The following is a 25,925-nucleotide window of genomic DNA, read 5'->3' on the forward strand; positions in this document are numbered from 1 at the left end:
ATCAAGGGTTGAACCCTGGGCCTGAGTTCCCTCCTCTGGTTCAATTACTTCTTCGTTGCGTGGTGTTTGGTTGGCTGCTACAATTCTCTTCCTCTCTGCTTCTTGTTCTCTTTGGCGGGCTCCGGGCAGTCCTCCCCTCCACTGGATAGAGGTTCTTGTTTATCGCCGACTGAAAAAATAACATGGATGACGAACGAACCCTAGTTGACGAGAACTTTCCCCTCTTCAAACCCTCCGTAAAACCCATCGCCACCACAACCACAGCCACGACCACAACCACCGCCGCCCAAGACCTTAAACCTAAGCTCATTAAACGAACTAACCCCTCCTCAGTCTCCACCACATTCGCCGACCTCGGCCTCGCCGAATGGGCTGTCCAAACTTGCAAGGAGCTCGGCATGAAGAAGCCGACGCCGGTCCAAGAGCACTGCATTCCCCGGATTCTCGCCGGCAATGATGTCCTGGGGCTGGCAGAGACCGGCAGCGGCAAGACTGCGACTTTTGCTCTGCCAATCTTGCACCGCCTCGCCCAGGACCCGTACGGTGTGTTCGCGCTTGTGGTGACACCCACGAGGGAGCTCGCGGATCAATTGGCAGATCAGTTCCGCGCTCTCGGGTCGTGTTTAAATTTGAGGTGTGCGGTAGTGATAGGAGGGATGGACATGATCACACAGTCGAAGACCTTAATGCAGCGGCCGCATGTGGTTATTGCCACTCCGGGGAGGATTAAGGTTCTTCTCGAAGGGAATCCCGATGTTTCTGCTGTTTTCTCTAAGACAAAGGTACTGGCAGATTTGTGGATATGTTTGGCACATGATCATCGTTTTTCTTCATTTTTTGTTTTGTGGTACATTATTTTGGTGTCTAGTAGTCGAATTGAGTTCTTCTGCACAGAAGAGCAGAGCTTGTAAAGTTTTGAAGATATTGATTATTGAAGAATAGAAAGGACTAAGAAAGGACATTGGCAACTGCTCTTAGAGTGAGCTCAATGACATTGTCAATTCAACAAATGAAAGTAAACAATGCATTTTACTCTAATTGAAAATATTTGTTAGTTATATAGTAAAAAAAAGTTCGTTTTCTGAATTATGATTTATTAAATGATAGATAGATTCGACTAATATCTTGTGCATAAAACATGTGTATAAACCTGCATGGTTTTAAAAAATTATGGAAATTCTTGGTATTAGTTTGTGAGAAATTTGAAATTGATTACTGCAGTTTGCTGGTGGATGATAGCTATGAATTATATAAAACTGTGCATAAATTTTTGTTAGTTTAAAGCATATGTGAAATATCCAAAAAAAAAAAAATGATAAGATGGAGATATCAAAATTTTAGCTTATAAAATTGTGTTATTTATTTAACACACACATGATTGATTGATTGATTGATTGATTATTATTTTTGAGAAATGGTTCCATACATCCATAATTGATAAATGTCTTTGTTGCTTAAATTTGATACAAGAGCCTGTGTATGGCTGTGATACTGCTAATTCCAAGTTTACTATGATAGAGCTGAGAGCAAGGGAAAGAACAATAGGGATAGATGGGCTAGTGGGGCTCTCAAATGTAGTTATGCTGAAGTGAATTATTTCTTGGAACATCAGGAGTTTGAATGATGTAACAAAGAGCACAAAAGTGAAAAACCTTTTAAATGAATGGAGGGCTGAAGTGATTTGCATGTAAGAAACCAAGTTGGCATCTTTTAACGATATTGTATGAAGGAGTTTTTGAGGTGTTGAATATGGAAAGTTATTTATTTGGATGCTATTGGCATAACGTTTTCCATGTGTTCTTGTAGTCATGTTTTGTTGCTTTGCAGGATTACCCATAGAGGAATTTTAGATTTCATGCTTGTTTCCTAATAAGAGGACAGTCTTGTGGCTGTTCATAGGGTGTATGGCCCTTGCAAAGCTCATCGTGTTTACTCTTTTGTGTCCAAAAGTTTAGATGGGTGGAAGGGAGTCCTTTTTTCTTTGGGGAGGGAGGGTTACTCCAATACAGGCTTGTCTTTCTAGAATTCTTTTGCATTTTCTTTCTATTTTTAAAATTCCAATGGGAGTCGCTAGTAGGATTTAGAGAATTATGAGCGATTTTCTTTGGTTAGGAGTCGCAGGTTTTATGGATCACTTGGTGAGTTGGGAGGTGGTTTGTAGAACTAAGAGGGAGGGTGGTTTTGGTCTTGGAAATTTAGTGTCTAGAAACACTGCTCATATAGCTAAGTGGCGCAAGCGATTCCTGCTAGAGGTTTCTTCATTGTGGCATAGAGTTATCAAAAGTAAATTTGCACTTGATGGGAATGGATGGGACACTTATTTGGGTTGTAGATGCTTTTTGGAAAGTTCATGGATTTCCCAATCATATTAATTATGATTTATTAAATGATAAATGGATTTGACTGAATATCTTGTGTATAAAACATGTGCATAAACCTGCATGGTGTTAAAAAATTATGGAAATTCTTGGTATTTGTCTATGAGAAATTTAAAATTAAACACTGCAGTTTGCTGGTGCCCAAACAGGTAAGCACTCAGTATGCCTGTAATCTAGTACTTCTCGTCCTAGTCCTTGGGACATATCATAGGTATACTTAGCTTTCTCTGCACTCTTCAATATCCTGCAAATTTACCTTGTGTTACTCTTGCTAATGGATCCCCTACTTCAGTCAAGGGAATTGGGACCGTAAATCCCACTTCTTCTATTTCTCTTCCTTCGGTTTTATATATTCCCAAATTTCTTTTCAATCTTATGTCTGTTAGCAAAATTACTAAATCCATGAATTGTTCCGCGACATTCTTCCCTGATTCTGTGGTTATTCAGGATTTGAAGACTAGGAAGACGATTGGCGGAGCGGGTGAAGCTGGTGGACTCTATCACTTTGAGCCTCTGCATGAAGTTGGTGGACTTCACTTTGATCCGCTATCTCCTTTTACCGCCTGCACTATTGCTGCCACACCTTTCCAAATTCATTGTCGCTTGGGTCATCCTGCATTGGAAAAGTTAAAATGTCTTGTCTAGTCTTGATTGTGAGTCTTGTTAGTTGGGAAAGCACCATCGTGTTTCTTTTGCTTCCTAGGTCAATAAACAGGCTGCAAACCCTTTTATGTTAATTCATTTAGATGTATGGGGTCCTTGTAGGGTCGTGTCCAAGTTGGGTTTCCGGTACTTTGTAACCTTTGTAGATGATTATTCAAGAATGACTTGGTTACATTTAATAAAAGATCATTCTGCATTATTTCATAAATTTTGTGCCTTTTGTTTTGGAATAAAGACTCAATTTGGTTTGCTAGTTCAAATACTTTGAAGTGATAATGCTAAAGAGTTTTTCAGTGCACAATTCACTACTTATATGACTCAGTTTGGTATTGTTCATCAATCATCCTGTGCCCACACTCCTCAATAAAATGGGGTTGCAAAGTGGAAAAATAGACATCCTCTTGAAATCACTCGCACTTTACTTTATCAAATGCACGTACCTAAATTCTTTTGGAGTGATGCTGTACTTACTTCTTATTATATGATTAAAAGAATGCCATCCTCTATTATTAGTGGTAAAATTCCTTACTCCATTCTCTTTCCTAATTCACCTTTATTTTCTCTTCCTCCTCGTATATTTGGGTGTGTGTCCTTTGTTCATCAACTAACTCCTGAGGTGGGTAAGTTGGATACTTGTGCTATAAAATGTGTCTTTTTGGGCTACTTGTATACTCAAAAGGGATATCGTTGTTATAGTCCTGTGGCGCATTGCTTCTTTGTTTCTACCGATATTACCTTCTTTGAGTCTACATCTTATTACACCTAGTCACCGAGCGCTTTTGAGCTCCATGAGTCTCTTCCTTTGCTTAATCTTCCAGGTTCTACCTTGCTGTCCTTGCCCAACTAACCATCTGAGTCTCCATGTAGTTCGAGTCCTTCTCATCGCCTTGATAATCCTAATTTGCAGGTGTATTCACGATGGCGGCTCCAAGGAAGTGAGTCCCCTCTAGCTTCTACTACCATGCCTTTGGTTTCCTCGTCTGATGATCATACTTCCCATGATGTTGATCCTTCTATTGCTGTTTGGAAAGGTAAACACACATGTACTCAACACCCCATTTCCAACTATGTTTCTTATGACTCTTTATCGCCCTCCTATTATTGTTTTGTCATTGCTCTATCATCTACTACCCTTCCTAAATTTGTTGCGGAAGCTTTAGCCCATTCAGGGTGGAGGGATGCTATGGTTGAAGAGAAAAATGCTTTACATGACAATTGTACTTGGGACTTGGTACCTCTTCCTCTTGACTAGTTTGTGGTTGGTTATCGTTGGGTTTACACTGTGAAAGTTACCCTGATGGTTTTGTGGCCTGTCTAAAGGCCATCTTGTTGCTATGGGATAAACTTAGTCGTATGGTTTGGATTATTCTGATACTTTTTCTCTAGTTGCCTAACTTACATCAGTACGTATGTTCATCTCCTTGGCTACTATTTGTCATTGGCCTTTGCATCAGTTAAGTATAAAAAATGCCTTCTTGCATGGTGACCTTGAGGAGGAGGTTTGTATGGAGCAACCACCTAGGTTTGTTGCTTAGTTGGAGTTAGGCTTAGTGTGTTGGCTCAAAAAGGCTTTTAATGGTTTAAAATAGTCTCCCAAAGCATGGTTTGGTCATTTCAATGCTGTAGTAGTTGAGTTTGGTCTTTGACAGTGTGCTGTGGATCATTTTGTGTTTTATGGTCATACTTTATCGAGTAGTGTAGAAATCCCTACAGGGTCAATGACGACCAACTACCATGGTAGGTGAGCCACCGCCACCTACCATGGTGGGCCACCTACCATGGTGGGTGAGCCACCAACACCTACCATGAGATCTTGACACAGGCTAGAGGCTATAAATTGAGACCCCCCACCAAAGCTAAACACACATCTCAATTGCAAGTTGTGTCCTCTTCTATTTTTCCATATTTTATTCTCTGTGTACATGTTAAATAGGAACCCGAGTATGTGAAGAATACACAATTGAATATACAATTGATTCATTCTCATTCTCTACAAGTAGGATCCTTGTTATTTATGTGGATGATATTGTTATTACAAGTGATGATGATTCAAGTATTTAGAGTCTTAAACTTTTTCTATAGACTAAATTTCAGGCCGAAGATTCTTCTTGGGTGTAGAAGTATCGAGATCTTGTATCGGAATTGTTGTGTCACAAAGGCAATATGTTCTTGATCTGTTAGATGAAACTAGCTTGTTGGGATCTAAATCGGTTTACCTGTGGATCCTAATAGCAAGTTAATGTCGAATATGGGTGATTTGCTATTTAATCTTGGACAATACCGGAGACTTGTTGGGAAGCTGAATTATCTCACAATTACTCGGTCGGATATATCTTTTACAACAAGTGTTTTGAGTCAATTTCTAGATTCTTTGGTGACAAGTCATTGGGATGCAGTAATACGCATCTTGAGATATCTCAAAGGTGCACCTGGGTGAGGTCTTTTATATCGTGATTAGGGTCACACTTATGTCCATGGATATACAGATGCAGGTCACACTTATGTCCATGGATATACAGATGCAGAATGGGCTGGATAGCCTTCAAATCGAAGACCCACCACAAGGTACTAAATCTTGGTCAGTGGTGATTTGGTTTCTTGGAAAAATAAGAAACAAACTGTGGTGGCAAGGTCAAGTGTTGAATCAGAATATAGAGCTATGACTCACTACTTGTGAACTTGTCTGGTTAAAGAACATGTTGGAAGAATTGGGTTTTCCGCATTCTCTGCTTATGAAGTTCATGTGTGATAATCAAGTTGCTCTTCCTATTGCCTCCAACCTGGTCTTTCATGAGCTGACGAAGAACAGTAAAGTTGATTGCCACTTTGTTTGAGAGAAACTTGTATAGAACCTCATTACAACCGCTTATGTGAAATTGGACATGTAGCTTGCTGATTTGTTTACCAAAGCATTGTGGGGGTGCTCATGTTAGATTCATTTGTAACAAGCTAGGAGCTTATGACATTTATGCTCCAGCTTGAGGGGGAGTGTTAGAGGTTATATATGTCTTTTTAGTATTATTATTATTGAGTGTGTTAGTATGTTAATTAATGAGAGTTAGTAAGGGTATCATTGTCATTAGAATGTATTTAAATTTGTATTATAAATAGAGGTAGAGGCCTATCTTCAAGTTAGGTCATTCATTTTTAATCAAATCTTAACAATAATCATGATCAAAACAACAACAAGAATAATAATAATAATAATAATAATAATAATAATAATAATAATAATAATAGTAGTAGTAGTAGTAGTAATTTTAGCAAATAAAAAAATTTAAGCATTACTACATCCTAAACTTTTTAGAGTTGAACTCAAGTTGGGACAATCTCAGGGGTGGTTTCCTTTGTATCTTCTCTCTAATCTTGCAGATGTGTCCTGCTGCAAAATTTCAACTTGATTCGTGGGAAGGGGAAAACATTAAGTGGAAAAAATTAAATTAACTATTATCAAGCTTCATAAAAACGTTGTTCAATCACCTAATGAGGCTGCTATAGGTTGTGGTCACACAACACTTTTCCTATTCTCCCTCTTCCTTCATTTACCTCTTCAATACATACTTGATACTGTCATGGCAATTCTAGTTAATCCTGGCTTTCCAAAGTGCCGGCCTAGCTAGCAGGACACTTGAAGATTAAAATTGTCTGAGATGAGATTCAAGTCTCATTCTGCATCTCTTTTCTAGACTGCCAAACCGAGATAATTAGATGATTCCTCATCGTTTTGTATTTTTATTAAAGCACTCTGAAATATTTTCTAAATATTTCAATTTTGGGAGTTAATCAAATACATCTAAATCATCCAAGATGATATACCTATTTTCTTTTTTGTATTTACTTTTGATTTTCTATACAGCTTTCAAAAACAAGGATCTCTTTCCTTGGTTCCAGAGCTTTTATTTGAAGCCATGTTTGAGCAGTATAAAGTGCTTTAATATGGTACAGTATTCAAGTTGATCATAGATACATTCCCTCATTAACTTATTATTCTAAGTATTTTTTCCAATTCTGCTGCAGTTCCTAGTTTTGGATGAAGCAGATAGAGTTTTGGATGTCGGCTTTGAAGAGGAATTGAAAGTGGTGTTTCAGTGTTTGCCAAAAAATCGGCAAACTTTATTGTTTTCTGCAACAATGACAAGTGATCTGCAAACATTACTTGAGCTCTCTGCAAATACCGCATACTTTTATGAGGCATATGAAGGCTTCAAGACTGTTGAATCTCTTAAGCAGCAATATATATTTATTCCTGAAAATGTGAAGGATGTTTATCTTCTCTACATTTTGTCTAAAATGGAAGATATGGATATTCGCTCAGCCATCATATTTGTTTCTACCTGCAGGTATAACTTTTTTCTAGTAATATTTTATGAATTCCTAACTGCATTCAATTGTCTCTTTTTTCTTTTCTTTTTAATTTCTGTTTTTTATTGCTTTGCTCCAAATATTCATATATGTTGCCTTACTATGCGGAACTGCTGGAACATGCAGTTGGATTATATTGGATGATTCACCATGTTTTTGATTTTTGTGTTTGTAAGCTACTCGGTGCAGGCCCCTGATACCAAAAAGAAAACAACCCCCAAATTTACTAAAATTAAAAAGGAGGTAGAAATTGAAGGAGGATGATTCTTTGAATAGGAGTACAAAACACAAATAGAAAATCAAAGAAAAATGTAAAGAAACTACAGAAAAAGCTGCTCCAAATATAGAGAATGCGTAAAGAAAAGGCTGATAGGATGTGGTCTAGAAGAATCTAGAATGCTAGCCTCCCTTGGCTAGAAATTTCTCTCTTCTTTATTTGGCTACTTTCCTGTCTAATAGTCAAACTTAAGGAAACTTTGGCATGCTAAAGTTATGTTTGGTTTGAACATTGCCTTTTCCTAAGATTAAAATAGTTGTAATAGAATAACTTGATAGTTTATGCCAAAAACAATGTTATTACCATCAAGCAAATAACATTTCAAAAATTTTTATGAATCCATAGCGAGGAAAGGATGGTATAATTATGCCCAAATTTCACCATTCGAATGTCATTTTTTCCCCCTATTCTATGTTGGATGGAATAGCAAAGAATAGGCAAAGAATACCTATTACCATGTGAATTCTATTCCCAAATGTCTCATTATATTCCGTCTTATTCCTTGGAATATTTATTCTGCAAACCAAATGTAACCGAAGTTTGCTTATTTATAGTTGCACCATTGGTCTTTTTGTTGTTGAGGAATGTGGCTAGCTTTGGGATACTGTTTCTGGTCATAAAGGGTAATTCAATCCTTTCTCTTTCCCTATGTTCAGTATTAAAAAAATAAAATAATAACACCAGTTGTCACTTGCTTCTGATTGATCCCCTTGTTTGTTCTCCTTCTTGTTGATCAACAAATGAATCAATTCATTAAGCACCAAAGGGGTGTGAGCCAAATTCAAAAGAAACAGAAGTGTCGAGCTTATTACAAAATCTATGATTGTATGTAAATCCAAAATGTACAAACAATTAAACTAATGAGTTAAAGTTTTAGCACATATATTTTGGGCTCATTCTTTTGGGTTTTCTGGGGGATACTGCTGCCCAACCTGTGAGGGATAAGAGGACATTTCTTGTGTAATTGTTTATATGATTTTATTTTGTTTCCTTGGAGGATATCTTGTTCTTCCGCCATTGTACCCTTTTTCTGTTAATATACTCTCTTATCCATTGAAAAAGAAATTTAATCCCTTCTAATTGTCTTCTAGTTCTCTCCCTCCACACAACCCAAAAAATGGTGAGAGGGATCAAAGACAAATCTTTTCTTTTTTTTTTCCAATTTTTTTTTTCAATTTTTCCTTGAATCTGTATGAGCCTAATTGGATACCTTTCCAAGCCCAGATCTCATTCTCCACGGTCCCAGCTATAGTACAAGTTTTTGGCCAACTAGAGAAAGGGCCAAATCCCATAGAGTTTTCATCCAAAAGCAGCAATATGTGATTAACAGACTTAGTTTTGCACAGAAAACATCTATTAAGATTCTGCTTCTTGCAGATTGTCAGTGGTTAAGAATTTTCCTGGAGCAGGAAAGAAAAGTGGTTCAATTGGAGCAAAATCATGTGGAGGGGTCAAGTGGGTCAATTGGAAGTGGGTGTAGTTCCGATGAGGTCTCTCGAGAAGTTCACTTGGAGGTTGTTGATGGTTGAAACTCTTGGGGTGGCGAAGGAGCATTAATCTGCTTGTGATCTGGGTATCATTTGTGTCTGTAAGGGAATTGCATATAGTGGCAGATTTAAATCTGAGGGCAGTAATGTGAGGCCAAATACTGGTAAGGCATTTATAAGGAGGCTGATTTTACTAAGGTTTTCAGATTGCAGGGTTGGATGGGCTAAAATGGACAATTCTCTTGTTAATAATCAAATGACCTCAGGACACTAAGTTTTTTATAGATATACATATATAAATTGTTAGATTACCACTTTGCCTAAAAGCTTAAGCTGTTAGGTTGTGGGCCAACAATGTATATCAGGCCTTAACAATCCCTCGCATGTGCAGCCCAACAGCACGTGGAGAGAGAAACAAATGATAAACACCACCCATTATAAGGAATAAAGTAATTCTTAACAAACAAATAATAAACGCAGATAACATGACTAGAACCCAAGACCTCTTGGCAACTAGCTCTGATACCATGTTAGATTACCAATTTATCTAAAAGCTTAAGCAGTTAGGTTGTGGGTCAACAATATATATCAGGCCTTTAACACAAATTTTTATATCGAGGTTAAAAAAAGGAAAGATAAAGAAGCAAATTGTATTGAGGAGAAAAATAAATGGGGTGATGTATTGGACAATGAGAGTGAGTTTGTGATGGTGTCTATTATTGAGTGAGATTAATGAAAATTTTGGGTATTTTCTGATTCTTCAATTGACTTGAGGATATTTATAATACGCCACCTGATGTAGGAGGAGAAGCAGAACCATGGGTAGAACCTTGTTGGAGACTAATTCAGAAGAATTGGATCAAGGGATTATTGTGTTTAGTTAGTTAGTTTATTATTTGTGTTTAATTTAATTAGTAGCAGGATTATGTGTACTTTGGGGTTTTGTTTCTAATTGCTATGTCTTTTAGGGTTTCATTTATAATTTCATGTATTTTTAAGGGTCTCTTGTGCTTTAGGCTTTCTTGTAATAAATAGGGGTGTGAAAGCCATCTTAGAATTAGTTTTTGATGAATTTGAAATGAAAGTGAAGTGTGTATTCCTCTTCCTTCTTCCTTGTTCTTCTTCTTCCCCTTTTCTCTGTCTCTCCCAAATTCTCTCTTGGCTGCAATTCCTTGATGCTGTTTTGCATCATTTGGTATCAGAGCCCAACCATGATCACACCATTCTTCTATTACCAATCCCAAATTTCCCGTCACTCAATTCTCTCTCTCTCTCTCTCATATTCTGCAAATTTCTCTTGTTTGTACATCTCTTATTCTTTCTATTCATCGCTCTCTCTCTCAATCATCCATCTTGAAACCATCCACAAATTTAAATACCAATCCCAGATTTCAGCCCTTTAAGTCATCCTATCTGCTCTGAAAAACTTCAGCCCCAAAAAACATGCCCCTGTGTTAAACAGTGAGGCTCTGTTTTTCACTCTGTCGATGAACTTTATTAAACCCAATCATATCAGCTTGACTAGTAAGTCACCATGTCTTGACACGTCATCAACCACATTATTAAACATATCATCAACTCTGATATGAATTTGAAGTGAAGGTGAAGTGTGATTCCCCACCACCCCTCTATCTACTTCTCGTCTTTTTTCCTTCTTCTTTCCCTTTTATCTCCTCTATCTTTCCCAGTTTTTCTCTTGGCTGCAATTCCTTGATGCAGTTCTGCATCAGCTTGTTTTTGAATTTGGCCTCAAGAGGAGTTCATATTTATTCAATTGAAAAGCTTCCACTTTGCATTTGAAGATTCCAGCCAAAATCCTGCCATCCTCCCCAATAGGAGTAAGTTCACTCTTCTACAAGTTGAAACCCAGAAACTGCTTCAAAGTGAAAAATGCATCTGAGATTAAGAATTTGGTCAGCCCCTGTCCCCCATAAAAGATGATGGTGTTATTCCCTTCCATTTCTTCCCACCTTAAGTCCTTTTACACCATGGTTGTCAAAATTGCACATTGACAACCATGGAAATGTAAAATTGCATGAGCTTAGCTGACATCACCTGAAATTGCTAAATCATTGCAAAAAATATATGGAGGTCTAATCACATTAGGGTCACTCATTGGCATGGTAAATTTGTTAAAGACATGTGTTTTGTTGCAATTTTAATAATCCTGCTTCTAGGCTTGATTGGGGCTAATATTGAGCCCATCCTTTAAAGCGCGATCCACTTTGCTCCTAGCTGCAATCAAGCTCAGCGCCCTCTCCCCCCTTTTCTATTTGACAACTTCAAGTTGTGCTACAGTTGCAAATCCTGGAGTCTGACCTGAAGGGAGTTGATTTTAATGACTTGGAGAATCAGTTTTTTTTTCCCTGCAACTTTGCAACTTGCCAACACCTTTTGTTTCTTGATTGTGCAGCAAAGAGAGTTCATTTTGCTCACCTCTGTGTTTGTTATCTGCAAATACTAGTAGCTGTTTTTTTTCTGCAAATTTTGATTCGTAAGTCACCAAGTCTCTTTGCTGTCCCCACCTCCTGCAAAGTTTGAACACCCTTGGCTTTTCAGGTCTCTGTTTTTCAGTCTTGTGCAGGCAGAATCTTTTTGATGCGTTCTTCTAGTTCTCTGTTTTTTATGTGTTCTGCAAATGTTTTCATTCTTGGTTCAGTACAGTTGTCACTTTAGCTGGTTTTGGAAAATGGAAGAATGCTAAAGGTTGTGGAGATGCGCCTGATGTGCTGTATTGTGGGGAATTTGGCTTTAAAGAAATGTTTAGGGAAAGTTTTTCAGTGGGATTCATTTGGGACAGGATCCATTACTTGTCTTCTCTTTGCACTTATAGTGCTGGTTGTTTTAGGGGATGCTGTTATCAAGATATCACCAGAGATTGGAGTGCTTTATTAAGATGACATAGTTTTATTTTCTATTTTCTGTGTTAGAGGATTTCTTATTCTCCTTTTTATTTGTATCTTTTCTCCTTCTGCTTTTTAATAAAGTTTCTTTTTCTACAAAAAAGAATCTGTTTTTTTCTGCTACATGGAAATTATATATATATATATATATATATATATATATACATATATATATATATATATATATATATATATATATATATATATATATTACTTATTTTTTGGGATAAAGACAAAATATATCAACAGAAAAACAAAATACAATGCTAGGAGAACAAGATGTCCTCCAAAAAAACAGAAGAATTGCTATAATCAATTACAAAATGCTGCCCCACCAATCCCTTTGCAGGTTGAGCAACGACATCCCCAAAAAAATCAAAACAAATGAACCCAAGAGGCAAGAAACACAACTGTATCCCATAACAAATGGGGGGAAATTTGGCTTTCAAAGAAATTTCATTTTGTAGTTAAAAATTTCAAAAAAATATTGTTGAAATTTTGAGTTATTGGAAATTTCGACAGAGATTCTGTAAAATGGAAACTGATTATCATTTGGATTTTAATGGTCTTGGAAAGCAGGAATTTTTTCAAGGCAAATTTCGACAATTTTGTGGAAAATATAAGACCATGCTCCCAACTGATAAACCTTTGATCACTCCCAAACCCTGCGCAAGCAATAGCAACATACTGAAACATCCACCACCAGGGAAAAAAAATGGAGACAATGATAATGGGACGAACTTAGCATATATTAGCTCTATGAAGTGACTTGGAGCTCTTAAAATGGCAAAGAGATGGATTTCAGGTAGCAAAGTTTGTCTTGTTTGGGGCCTGAATTATTTTAGGAGTCAAAACTTTTGCAGGCGCATCAATTCCCATAGCAATGAGGCTTTTGCAAGTAGTCTGTAAATTAGATATAGATTCTTCTAATCCTGCTCTCCACTCGTTGATAGCCATTGCTTTTTTGAAGGAGAATTCTGTAATAGTAGAACCAATAGTGGTCGTGGTGAAGGTAGTGTTGCCACCCCTGACAGAGGTTGTTGTTCAGGGGGAGGTGGAGGCAGAGATACGATAATGCGGGGAGAGGTTGGAAGGGCGCTCGTCAATGTTTCCATTGTGGCATTGATAGCCTCACTTAGTTGACAGCTGTACGGATATTTATGGGAAGCCAGCCTGAGCAAATAAATCGTTAGTTGAATCTGATCATATCTTTTGGGGCCAATCTGCTCCTGTTTCCAATTTGTTGATAGTGAGTTGTTTCAATTTTCATTTCTATAGGAATATTAATGATGGGTATAGGAATCTTAGTGATAGAGACACTAAGAATCTTTTTTTTGCAGACTTCATATGATCTTTTTAGCTCTCTTTTAGGGTTGATAGTAGATTGTGGACCTTGGGCAGTTCTGAGATCTACCCTTTGCAAATCCTCATTTTCCTGTGGCTAAGTGAATTTGGAAAACTAAAGTTCTCTTAAAAATGAAGGCTTTTGCTTGGGTAAGCGTCCTTAACATGGTTGACATTAAGTTAGGAGGCTTAATAATCTTCTTTCTCCTGAAGTTTGTATGATGCGCTTGGAGTAGTGAATCTTGTTTTCATCTTTTCTTCTTTGCTCTGTAGCTTGGTATATGTGGCATAAATAATTTGGTCTTTTGGGAACACATGATTTGTCCCGATACTAAGGAGTTTTTTATTTAATCTTTTAACGTTTAGGTATAAGGGAGCTAAGGGGTTGTGGAATAGTGTCTTTTTTGTTTGATTTGATTTTTGTGATTGGAGAGATATTAAGGATCAATCTTTGTCTTTGAATGTACCTTGGGAGCAGACTGTTTTTCTTGCTTCCCTGTGGACTTATGCCTCTGTAGTTTTCAAGGGAGTATGTTTTGTTGGAGTGACCTGTGACCTCAATTTATTTCCGTAAGTATTTTTTTTTCAGTTTTCGCTTTACTTCATACTTTTTTCGCTTTGTATGAGGATGTCTTAACCACATAATTTATATCTTTCTTCTCTTTTTAGTGTGTATGTGCATGTGGCGTGTATTTTTCTGTTAAAAAAAAGTTTATATCTTTCATTAGATCTTTGTTTTGAACAACATAGAAGTCAGAAGAATAATGTGTAGTGATTTCCGTGTAAGGTTGTCACTTTTTTCTTCATAGATGTTTTTTTGTATTGACTTCTTTCTTGGCCTTTTGATACTATTGCAGGGATCGTCATTTCTTTTTTCTTTGTAGCTATGTCTGTTTTCATGATTTTTTTTTTTTTCTCAGGTTTTTGTTTGTAATTTTAAAACCTTGATAAGTCCTGGAATTGAATGGGGGATGTGGGCACTAGTATAGGCCCAATGGGTGGTCTGGTCATTGAACTAGTGCATTAATATGTATTTTTAAATATATATTTTAGTTCTCTTTTTAATGTTTTTTTTTACTGTATATAAGCCTGTATAGATTATAAATATATTTGTTCATTTATTTTTCTCAGCATTCACACACAGGGTAATGCTCTCTCAGCACATAGTATGTGTCACCAATTTTGGTGACTTCTTTTCTGTTTTGCCCAGACAAGGTTATGAAAAATGATAATTACTGTTTATCTCATACTTATATTGGATGGGACTCTCTATTGACATTGTCAAACTATGAATCTCTTAAAATATTTAAAAATCACCCACATAATGGTATGTTGGGAATGAGATGAGCTTTTAATTGAATGATTGAGATTATTTTCCAGAATGCCATATCGGCCCACAACTACAAGAAAAGGTGTCACTAGACTTGGTGAAACCTAGTTGTTAAACGGAGCATTACCATATATATTGGAGCCAAAGGAATTAAAACTGAAATTATTCGCAACACTAGAGAATTAGATGGGCCATTCCAGTTGATGCATTTCAGCAGTATACCAAACTAGAATGGGATTACTGACTGCTTTACATCAAGGTGTATGTTAGACCATGGAATTGGAACGTATATATTAAAAGTTTTGAAATATCTGTAGTTTAAAACAGACTTTAAGTTTTTAATTTTGATATTTTAATCTGTAATATTTCGTAAGATGATGTTATTATTTCTAAAACTTTGTCTTTGGTTGATAGTAATACAATTTAATTTGATCGAAATATTATTATGCAATTTTCTATTTGGAATAAAATATTATAGTTATAATGATTAAAAATTATAATGCAAATTTACAAAATATATATGTGTGTGTGTGTGTATAAAGCAGTAATATTATTTTACTATATTTTTAGAAGTCATTGGTCATAATAGAATAATGAGAGAAGGGCATTTCCATGAAATAACAAGGAGAGGTGTTCTTGTATAATTATCTGAATTCCTCTCACCTTTCATTTTGATTCCCACTCCTCATCCAATGAAACAAGTTCCTCCAGTCAAAGGTAGTTGCATCTAGTTAAAGCATTGGTCCCACGACAATTTTAGTTCCTTACATGCTTCAAGGGTTGGAATTGGAATGAACTGAATTCCAATTCCTTCATTTGGATTTTCAGCCAGCATGCAACCCATAAACGATGCAGATAGGGAAACTTGAGAGATGAACTTCGAGGGGCTCTCATGTGTAGCATGAAGACACCCTTTGCCATCCCAAATATTCGGTTGAAGATCACTCTTAGTACTAAGATGTGACCAAGTGTTCTATGTTTTCTCAGTATATTCTTCCCATGATCTCTAATTTTTACTTGGGTTAATTCTTATATCTCTTGATCAGTTAACCCTGCGTGAGAGCACCTCAAGTTTGGATGTTTTGCAATTCAAGTTGGGCCCATGAGCCTAGAAAGCAATCCCATATTGTGTCTGCAAGGAGTCATGCCGCCTTTGATCCTCCTCACTGTTACTTCCATGGATAGAAATCTATAATCTTATCACTCTTGATTCTTGCTAGTATGCCACTATGTCATTAGCTGCAAATCTTGGGCTTGGCCTTTTTCCATTTTTTAGTTGCTGCCATTTGTATCACATGCATTCTAATAATACATTGGCAGGTTAAACAATTGATTAGATGCTGCAAACTAGGCTTTTTTATCTCTTGCTGTGCAGCAATATTGTCCTCTGTTTACAGTTTGATTGTGACTAAAGCTGTTCTAAACTGTCAATGTGTTTTGATTGGATATTGAACTTCTTTTATGCGGAGGCAGAAGTTGTCACCTTCTTAGTTTGTTACTGGAAGAGCTTGATCTGGAGACTGCTGCATTGCATTCCTTCAAAGCTCAATCTCTAAGGCGCACGACACTGCAACAATTTAAATCTGGACGGGTTCCCGTATTGCTTGCAACTGACGTTGCCAGCCGTGGCTTGGACATTCCTACAGTTGATCTGGTTATCAATTATGATGTTCCAAGGTTGTTATTCTTATTTTTTATCAGTTATGTGTGAATTTGTCTATTTCAATGTTGTTAATGTTTATTGATAAAGCCATTACTCCAGGTATCCAAGGGACTATGTTCATCGAGTGGGACGTACTGCAAGGGCAGGCAGGGAGGGGCTGGCTTTAAGCTTTGTTACTCAGGTAAGTGGTAGGACATGATGTGTTAAGAATTTCGAAGCTATAAAATCTGAATTCTTTTGGGCATTTGGTTCTGCATCAAGCATGTGAAATTTCCCTGGACTGCAATGTATAACTTAGCATTAGAAGTGTACATGTGTGATGCATGTGTGGTCCAAAACCAAGGTGTTAAGCAGTGCATGCATGCTCTAAGTTTAGTTAGTGTTGTAAGTTGGAAATTTTAAAAGTGATTTGACGTCAGTGTGCTAGAGAACTGCTTCATTTGAATATTGAAAGATGTGTTATTCCTTATTCCTCCCTTCAATAAACTTCTTCTTTTGTCAGAAATAAACTGTTACAGATATAATGAATGACCAATTTCTGATAAGACACCATAGTCCATACTACTGGACTATGGTGTCTTATCAGGTCCTGTTTCCATGGCCGAGAAAAGATGTACATGACATAATTCTTGGCAGTTACTGTAATGCTCCATGACTGCAATGCTATTATTATTCCTATCTGTTCCATGCTATGTATGTGGCAAGTATTGGGAAACCATCTTCCATTTCATAATATTCATTAGTTTGCTACCATTGAGATTACAGTGTAGTCGCCATGTAATAGTGTGCTTTTAGATCAGTTTGTTTGGAAATGTTCTCCCAGCCAAACTAGTTTATCAAGAATACAGTTTTTCTCAACTTCTTCCCCAGCCCCATCTGTTGTATTCTGCCCAAAGCTCTTTATCTGGTATCCTATTCCCATGATGCTTGTCCTTTTTCCAAGGTAGGTGCTACAAGATTGTTCATTCAATGAATAGTCTACCATGGCAAGGAATTAAATAGAAGTGAAAGTGACCTAAATAAAACTTGGTCATGTACCATAATGAAGATCCTGTCTATTTACGTCTCTCCAGTGAGATCTCTTTTAGCAGACTCTTCAAATGTTTTGAAAGCATAATGTTCTTTATGAATTTCAGTTTATTTTCCTGGGATGGAGAATGTTGTAGGAGCATGGATTTTGTATTACTTTGTTTTCTTGTTCTTCTTATACACGTGACATGTCTTTTGCAGAACGATGTGGTTCTTATTCATGAAATAGAAGCTATTCTTGGCAAACAATTGGATAAGTTTGATTGCAAAGAGAATGAGGTTCTCTCTGATATCACAAAGGTAAAGTAGTTATGAGATGCTTGTTGAGTTTGTTTTACTAGTTTTATTGTGTTCCTAGTTTTTCCTACTTGATTTATTAAAAAAATTGCAATGACTGGAGAACCTACTGAATGGGCATGTCACTGTTTCTATTTATAGTAAATGCTATTTACAATAAAATGATGTTTATGCCCTTACCAACATGCTAACCTGTAACACATTGTTTTAAAACCCGGACCGGTGATCAATCCGGTAAAGCCACAGGGTTTGTCTAACTGGTCAGACCAATGGTCGGACCGGTAATATATATATATATATAAACTAATAATAATGTCATATATGTAGTAGTAGTAGTAGTAGTAGTAGTAGTGTCATACTGTCATGCTTTTTTATTAATTCATATATATTAAACAAGAACAAGAGAGGGTAATAGTTTCTTTTTTTTTTTTAAATTTAGAATTTGATTTATTTATATGTAGGATTTGTTAATTTGTACATATACAAGTCTGAAATAAATGTCATTATATATATTTAGGCTTTTCAGCTGTAAACACGACAAAAAGTTGGCTATGGTGGTTCCCAATCCTCCCAGCATGGTTGAGGACCTGGGTTCAAGTTTTCTCCCCTGCACAATTAAGTCATTTAATCTTGTTTATGAAAGAGGAAGAGGTGCTGGGTGATGAGGTCAATCCAGGTGGCCCACTGGGTGTCACTGGGTTAAGCCAGGTTGCTCGGTTCCAGCCGGGTTGACCCTGATTCATTGAATTTCCGGGTTCATGCCATCACCCAGACTGGTAAAGGTCTAACTGGGTTGAACCGGCTGGTTTGGTCCGAGTTGAAAAACTAGAGTAACACTCCTCAAGCTGGAGTTTATATATATGTATTTTGGATAAGGGAAAAAGGGGAGAACATGATTTCCTCGAAAGAAACAAAAGAAAAGTTATAAACAACTACAAAAGGAGCTACCCGCCAATCTCTTTTCCAGGTCCAGAAAGTCCCAAAAGAATGAGCCCAAAAGGAGGCAAGAAACACAAATCTGTCCCATACTGAATCAGGGGATATTGTGCTGTCCACAAAGATTCTCGAATCCTTCTCATTCCAAAAGGTCCATGAGCTAGCAAAAACTGCACTTCTCCATAGAGCCCTGCCTTTTTGGATTTTCCAAAACCCCAGTAGCTAACTTGCAGGAAATCTCCAATGAAAGCTAAGCAAAAGGACATACGTTGATTAATTTTTTGTGGTAGAAAAAGAACTTCACTAAAACAAAAGGGAGAAATTTACAAAGACTGGAGGGTAATATAACCTCCCTGAAAAAAGAGTTGTATTAAAGCTTCTCTCCAATCCCTCTAAAGATCAGACAGTAAAATTCCCAAAAAGAAACAAAAAATGGGCCCCCAAAAGGAAGCAAGGAAAACAACTCTCCTGAATAGATGTGGGGAAGTTGTTTTACTGCTAAAAATTCTTGCATTTTTTTCAATCCACTAGGTCTAGAAAAGGGCAAAAACGACAAATATGCACAAGACAATCCCATTCTTACTCCCCCAAAGCCTCTATATCGTACCAACAAGAAAGCGTCAACGGACCGTATAGAACCAATGCCTCATCATGAACTGAGGACTGATAGACCCAGAGCTGTTTTGCCACTCAAAACAATGGAGAAGTTAGGGGTCACTAGTTTCATTCGCCTCCAAACATGTAATACAAATGTCCAGACTGCTAGCCTTAGAAGGCCCCCTCACTTGCACCAAATAATTCTATCAAGAGCGAAACTCAACAAAAAAGCCCAGATCTTGAAAGGAGCCACAGCCTTCAAAATATTGTAGTTCAGGGAAAGTTAGAATGGTTTAGTATTTTCAACAACTGAGTACTAGAAAAATAAGCAAAAGAATCCCAAATCTAAATCCTTGAACCATTCCCATTTGAGGAACATAAGACTTCAACCCTAAAAAAAATGGCCAGTTCATGAACCTTTCTGTCATTGAAATTTAAGGAAAAGAAAATGAAAATGCCAAGAGAGAGAGCCCCCACCAGAGAATAAAAAGCATTAATTGGGGCATCATGCATGGCAGACAATATAAAAAGGCAAGGAACTAAAGATTCCAACGAAACTCACCCACCCAATCTTCCTCCCAACACTGAATAAGATTCCTATTCCCAACTCAAAACTGGGTAGAGAATAGAAGAAGTGAGGAACCAGTAAAATGAAGTTCCAAGCACTTGCATGAGAAGCATTGCTGCTACCTCTAGTATCCCAACCATTACGATGCAAACCATATTTGCTTTTAATTACTATGTGCCACAACTCCCATGCTTCCCCCAAAGTAATCTTCTTTGAATTCTTTCCAACCCTTAGGCAATTGAGCTAGGGATATGGAAGAAAGAATAAAATAGACCAAGGGGTTTGAAAAGATACGAGGGTAAATCTTCCACTTATTGAGAGGTAATTCCTTTTACAACCCCCCAGTCTCCTCTCAAATCTTTCAGTGATGGGGTCCCAAACCTTTATCTTTAAATTTGGCACAAGAGGGAGACCAAGGTAGATAATAGGAAATGCTCTTAGTTTGCATGGTAAAAGTCCTGCAAGGAAAGGCCTCCTAGTGCTGTTTCCCACTGGAATAACTTCGCTTTTATCCAAATTCACCTTCAAGCCTGAAACTGCTTCAAAAACCAAGGAGAATGCACCTAATGTTGAGGATTTTTTTGGCAACAGAAAAAGTCTATTATTGAGATGAAATAATTACAATGGGAGGATAAGAAATCCTCTCAAAAGGAATGCAAGAAAGAAAGCAAAAGCCGAACAAACAATTACATCAATGCTGCCTTCCTATCCTTTGGATATCAGACGGCGAGAGATCCCCCAAAACCCCAAAAAATGTGCGCAATAAGTGGCAAAAAAAGTACGTTTCTCCTAAATCAATTTTGGAGAAATTTTCTGATCTTTTAAGATTCCTGGATTCCTTTTGAAGCCAAAGTACCCATGGAATTGTGTATACAGCACAACTCCAAAACATATTGCTTCTTTCATTCTTCCAAAAAGCCCAAAACTTCACCATCAAAAAATCATGATTGGTTTCTGGAGCCACCCATTCCTCAATAAGATACAAAACTAGTTGTCCTGCATATACCTTGTTACCTTGCAATGAAGGAAGATCTGAATAGTGTTCTCATTTGACTCGCGGCATAGCATGCAAATATCTGGACCAAGGGTTTGTAGGGTGTCCTAATCTGCAACACATCATTCGTATTGATCTTGTTGAGAATTTGAGTCCAAATGAAAGCCTGGATTTTAAATGGAACTTTGCTTTCCAAACAGCTTTGTTTAATAGGAAGGGGCTTGGATTTTTCGATTTTATGAAAAGAAAGACTTTGAAGAGAAAGACCTTGAAGCATCCCCAATCCGAAGCCTTGTACCCCTCCTGTGAAGTTGGCAAGAAAAAATTGATAACACCCAATAAGAAAATTAACTTATCAACTTCTCTTTCATTGAGACTCTTAAAAATGTGAAAATCCCAAGAAAATGAGCCCGCTTAATGAAATAAAATGTTGAAATTAGTGCATTACAAAAGAAAGTCTAAACAAGCATGGCACCTACAGCTCCAACAAAGACTCACCAATCCAAGTATCTCCCAAGAATGAATTTTATCCCCAATTTCCACTTTGAAACATGTTAGTGGAAAGAAAAGGCAAAGCTACCTGGAAAACAAACCTCCGAGGGCTTGCATGAGTAGCATTGCTGCTCGCTTTGGAATCCCACCCATTCTTGTGCATTCCATATTTACTCTTTATTACCTAATGCCACAAGGAGTTAGATTCTAGTGGAAACCTCTATAACCATTTCCCAATTAAGGGGATGTTCTCAGAAACCACATTACCAAGCCCCAAATTCCCTTCAGGCTCAGGCCTGTTAATAACTCTTCTTTCCAATACTAAGCCCTTCTACGGTAGCTTTATTTAACAAAAGGCTCTACACTTCCATAACCATGATAAACAAAAAGGAGAAGAGGGGATCACCTTGCTATAGACCACTGAGCATAGATCCAGATTAAAAAGGAGGCCTATAAGCCATTTTCAAGATCAAAAGAAGTCTAGCATACAAAGCTAAATGGTTTATTCTGCCTGGGCATCCGAATTGTTTTTCTACCAGGGAGGTCAATGGCTTAATTAGTTAGTTGTTTTAAGTATGTGTGTGTAGTTTTTGCTTGTATTAGGACTATGCATGTCGGGGGCTTGTTTGTAGTAATTGTGTATTCTACGGGTATGTTTGTAATGCTATGTAGTTTTAGGGGTGCATGTTTTCATGTGTTGAGGCTTTCTTATAAATAGTGTGTGAAAGCCATGATGTTGGAGGAAGTTGATGAATTTGAATTGAAGTTGAACGCGAGTTTTCCCCTTGGTATCGCTCTGCTCACTTCCCCTTTCTTCCTCTCTTCTAATTTCTCCATGGCTGCAGAACCTTAATGTTGCCCCTGCATGATTAAGCTTTTAGGTAAAGTGGTTGTACATATTATCAAAGCTGGTTATTAGGAGGTCCTGGGTTCTAGTCCCATTGCCCGCATTTATTGTATGGTGTTTAAAAAATTAATATATTCCCCGTGTATCTCTGTTAGATTATCACTTTACCTAAAAGCTTAAGCTATTAGGTTGTGGGCCAACAATGTTAATCAAGCTTTAACACTCCCCCGCACGTGCAGCCCGACAGCACGTGGAGAGATAAACACACAATAAATTTTTAAATACCACAGAATAAATGTGGGCGACAAGACTAGAATCCAGGACCTCATGGTAACCAGCTCTGATACCATGTTAGATTACTACTTTACCTAAAAGCTTAAGCTATTAGGTTGTGGGCTAACAATGTATATCAAGCTTTAACAATCTCTCCATGTGCTGTTTGGCTGCACATGTGGGGGAATGTTAAAGCTCGATATACATTGTTGGCCCGCAACCTAGTAGCTTAAGCTTTTAGGTAAAGTGGCTGTCTAACAGTTAACAAAGCAGTACAATTATCATTCAACCATTTGATGCTTGTTTGATCATTGGTATTTCATTTTTACTAACATATTTTTTGAGCAAAATTGATCATGGTGGGATTCAGACCCACAGAACTTACTTTAAAGGTAAGTGCTATTCCAATACCGACATGATCACTCTGTATTTATTAATATTTCAATATATTTTACTGTTTATTGTACATATGCGCGTGTCATTTGGTATCAATTTTAGGAAACTACATTGACTCTTACGATTTGATTCAATTTACTTTTTGATTCCCTATTCCAGCAATAGAATTCTGATTCCTGATTTTGAATCTCGATTTGATGGCTATGATGATTGAGTTTATGATCAAATAAAACAAATAAAAATGGATAATAGTATAGAGGAAAAGAAAACTAGATATTGATCTAATAATGGGAAGATGATTTAAAGGAAAGAACAAAGATTACTTTTTTAAATGTAAAGAATGAGAAGAAATAAAGGAGAAAAGAAAGAAAAATGATCTCTCCTAGCCCAATGAGGAGAATATAGGAGCGTTTAGGCAAGGTAATTTTCTGTGAAGATGTTGTTAGGTTGGAGAGTGCTTCATGTCTTTGTTACTTTTGGGGATTTATTTTTTTGCGTAGGGGATGGGGCAAGGGGGTGTGTGATTTCCCTTGAATCTGTAAAATTGCCTTGCTGTCAGATGGGTCCAATACACTGGTTCCTGGGGTTGCTTCAGTATCTTTGATATCATTTTTCTCCTAGATCAATAAGAAAACTTAGTGTGGATCAGTAATGCATATAGCCTTAGAAGTGGGGTGGAGTCAAAAGAGACTACACTCAACTGCAACCAGTCTCAAGGATTTTGACCATGACTCACCAAGCTGGTCCAATCTATGATGGAGAGTACTAGCGCTGCTCAAGTATTTTGTTAACATCATTTTGCTCCAAACTTAGAAAACTTTGTTTCTTAGTCCATTTATCTGGAACGTAGGGACTATATGTTCCTCTATGTAGGCCTCCAGTTGTCAACCTATAAATGGCTTTTTGATAATGAAAATTTGTCCTGAAGGAGATCCCATATAATCCTGTCATTCGAGCTCAAACTAAACTATTTTATGAAGGCATTCTCCACTGCTGTGAGCGGATAACCTTATGAAGATTCAGGAATTAAAAGTAGGCATATTTGGGTTGTTTATCTAACTTCCCCTTTGTTTTGTTTTGTTTTTCTTTTTCTGCTTTTTTTTTTTAATTTCTACTTGAGCTTCATATGAAACGCATGCATCTGCGTAGCTTGGAGCTTGAGACTGAATGGAAGTAATGTATGCACGCCATGGAGTAATGACATGTAACATGTCCTCGTGGTTTTTGTTCTCATAACTATTTAGTAAAGTGTTGTTCCTGGTATTGACTGTGTCGAAATAGAATGCATGGAGGTCAAATTTTTATTTGGTTATGCATCTCACCAATTTGCAGGTTTATAAGGCCAGACGTGTGGCAAAAATGAAGATGATGGATGAGGGATTTGAGGAAAAAGAAAGAGAGCGAAAAGCACTGAAGCTCAGGGCACTGGCCCAAAAAGGTTTGTTGAAGAGAAAGAGTAGAAAGAGAAAGAGAGTTGTATCAGCTAAAATGGTGGATTGAGAAACTTATGGAAAAGGTCTCATGGGAATTTTTTTTTTTTAATTTTTTTAATTCAAACTTTGGTTGTATATGGAAATAGAACTATTTAGGGATAGTGTGTTGACTTGAAGGAATGAAGAAATGGAAGGAGTGAAAATTTATGCTGCAGTTTTTTTCTTGGAACTCCATGTCTATCCAAAGGAGGCTAGGATTATAAAAAAATTAGAAATTAGAAAAGAAAAGAGGAAAAAGATGAATATCTAGTTCTACCCTATAGCCCTACCATCCAGGGTTTGGGCTCATAACCGACATCTTAGAAAATGACAAGGAAAGGGAAATTAAAAAAGAAAGGAAAGGAAAGGAAAAATAAAGAAAAACTAAAATCCTAATGTTTTTGGTTGTTGAGGAAAAGAAAGGGGAAAAATAAATGGATTCCTAAAAATAAATGAAAATAATGTTGTTTGTTAATATTATTTACATCAGTTTTTTTTTTTAAATTCATTATTTAATTAAATCCTTGGCACATGCAAATAACAAAATATACATTTATTGGTACATAAAGTTAATTATGAAAAAATAAAATGCATATACACAACATTAATTGTAAATTTTCACATTTTCAATTAGAAAATTACAGTTTAAAATAGCTAAATGCATATATAATATTTTCACAATTTTATTTTAGAAAATTATACTAAAAAATGAAATGCATATACTAAATATTTAACATTTTCACAATTTCAATAAAAAAATTATACTAATATTTATTTGTAAAGTAATGAAGTCCAACTAGTATTTTATCACAATAACAATTCACAAGTTATTTACACTTCGTTAAAAGAAATACAGTGTTCAATCAAATAAGAATTTATTTAAAAGAAATCACATAATAGGGTATCCAACGATTAAGGGGGGAAAAAATCATTCTTCCTATGTTGATTCTTTGATTGTGTAAATACTAGGTCTCAAAGAAAGAAGACCCAAACTTTATCGATACCCAAAGACTACGAAGCTCAAATAGACAAGCTAAGAATGCTCGAGCAGCCTTTTCATCCTCTGTAAGAACTTGATAGACCCTCATGTGAGATGTGTCACTCATGCCATCAATTTTTACAATCTCATTGAACAATAGCTCTTCAGTATAGTTTCGAGGATTACCACGATCTAGTATTGTGGCAATTGCATCCATACCTACTTTGATTGTCTTCATATGTTCACTCACAACATCAACAAATCTTGGCTTCTTTCTCTTGATTTCTTTAGCCAATTTCGATGTAGACCCAAACACAACTCTAGATGAAGATGTAGCATCAACATTTAAGTCATTGTAGGTGTCAACTCCAATGAAATCTTGTTATTGTTCACATAACTCGTCATGAATGCTATTTACATCAATTCCATTTTGTTCCCTAGTCCATTGAAATTGCCTTTGTTTTGCACCAACAGCATGACTTCCATTAGCTCAATCTTTCCCAAATATTTCATCCAATTCAAGAATTCTGGTAGGTACATGTTGAAACTGAGAAGCCTTTGGCTTAGCTTGTTAAAAAAAGTACAAAAAATGGCAGTTAATTTTGCTGAAATTAATCCTGATTAATTGCATAAAATTA

At 36.8% G+C, this 25,925-nt stretch overlaps 1 protein-coding gene across 1 annotated transcript; it reads left to right on the forward strand.

The window, feature by feature from the left end:
• Positions 1 to 24,483, forward strand: LOC131143776 (DEAD-box ATP-dependent RNA helicase 36). Its single transcript, XM_058092094.1, has 6 exons — positions 1 to 782; positions 7,059 to 7,381; positions 16,218 to 16,421; positions 16,507 to 16,588; positions 17,638 to 17,736; positions 24,169 to 24,483. Exons 1-6 carry the CDS (start codon positions 183 to 185, stop codon positions 24,334 to 24,336), a joined length of 1,476 nt encoding a protein of 491 aa, XP_057948077.1. The 5' UTR covers positions 1 to 182; the 3' UTR covers positions 24,337 to 24,483.
• The last annotated feature ends 1,442 nt before the right edge of the window (positions 24,484 to 25,925 follow it).

Source organism: Malania oleifera, chromosome 12 (assembly GCF_029873635.1).
Source record: "Malania oleifera isolate guangnan ecotype guangnan chromosome 12, ASM2987363v1, whole genome shotgun sequence".
NCBI lineage: Eukaryota > Viridiplantae > Streptophyta > Magnoliopsida > Santalales > Ximeniaceae > Malania > Malania oleifera.

Coding starts and splice junctions, on each gene's coding strand:
- LOC131143776 (XM_058092094.1), top strand. CDS start 183: ATGGATGACGAACGAACCCTAGTTGACGAGAACTTTCCCCTCTTCAAA. Junction 16,422..16,506: donor ATCAATTATGATGTTCCAAG/GTTGTTATTCTT, acceptor CCATTACTCCAG/GTATCCAAGGGACTATGTTC. Junction 17,737..24,168: donor TTCTCTCTGATATCACAAAG/GTAAAGTAGTTA, acceptor ACCAATTTGCAG/GTTTATAAGGCCAGACGTGT.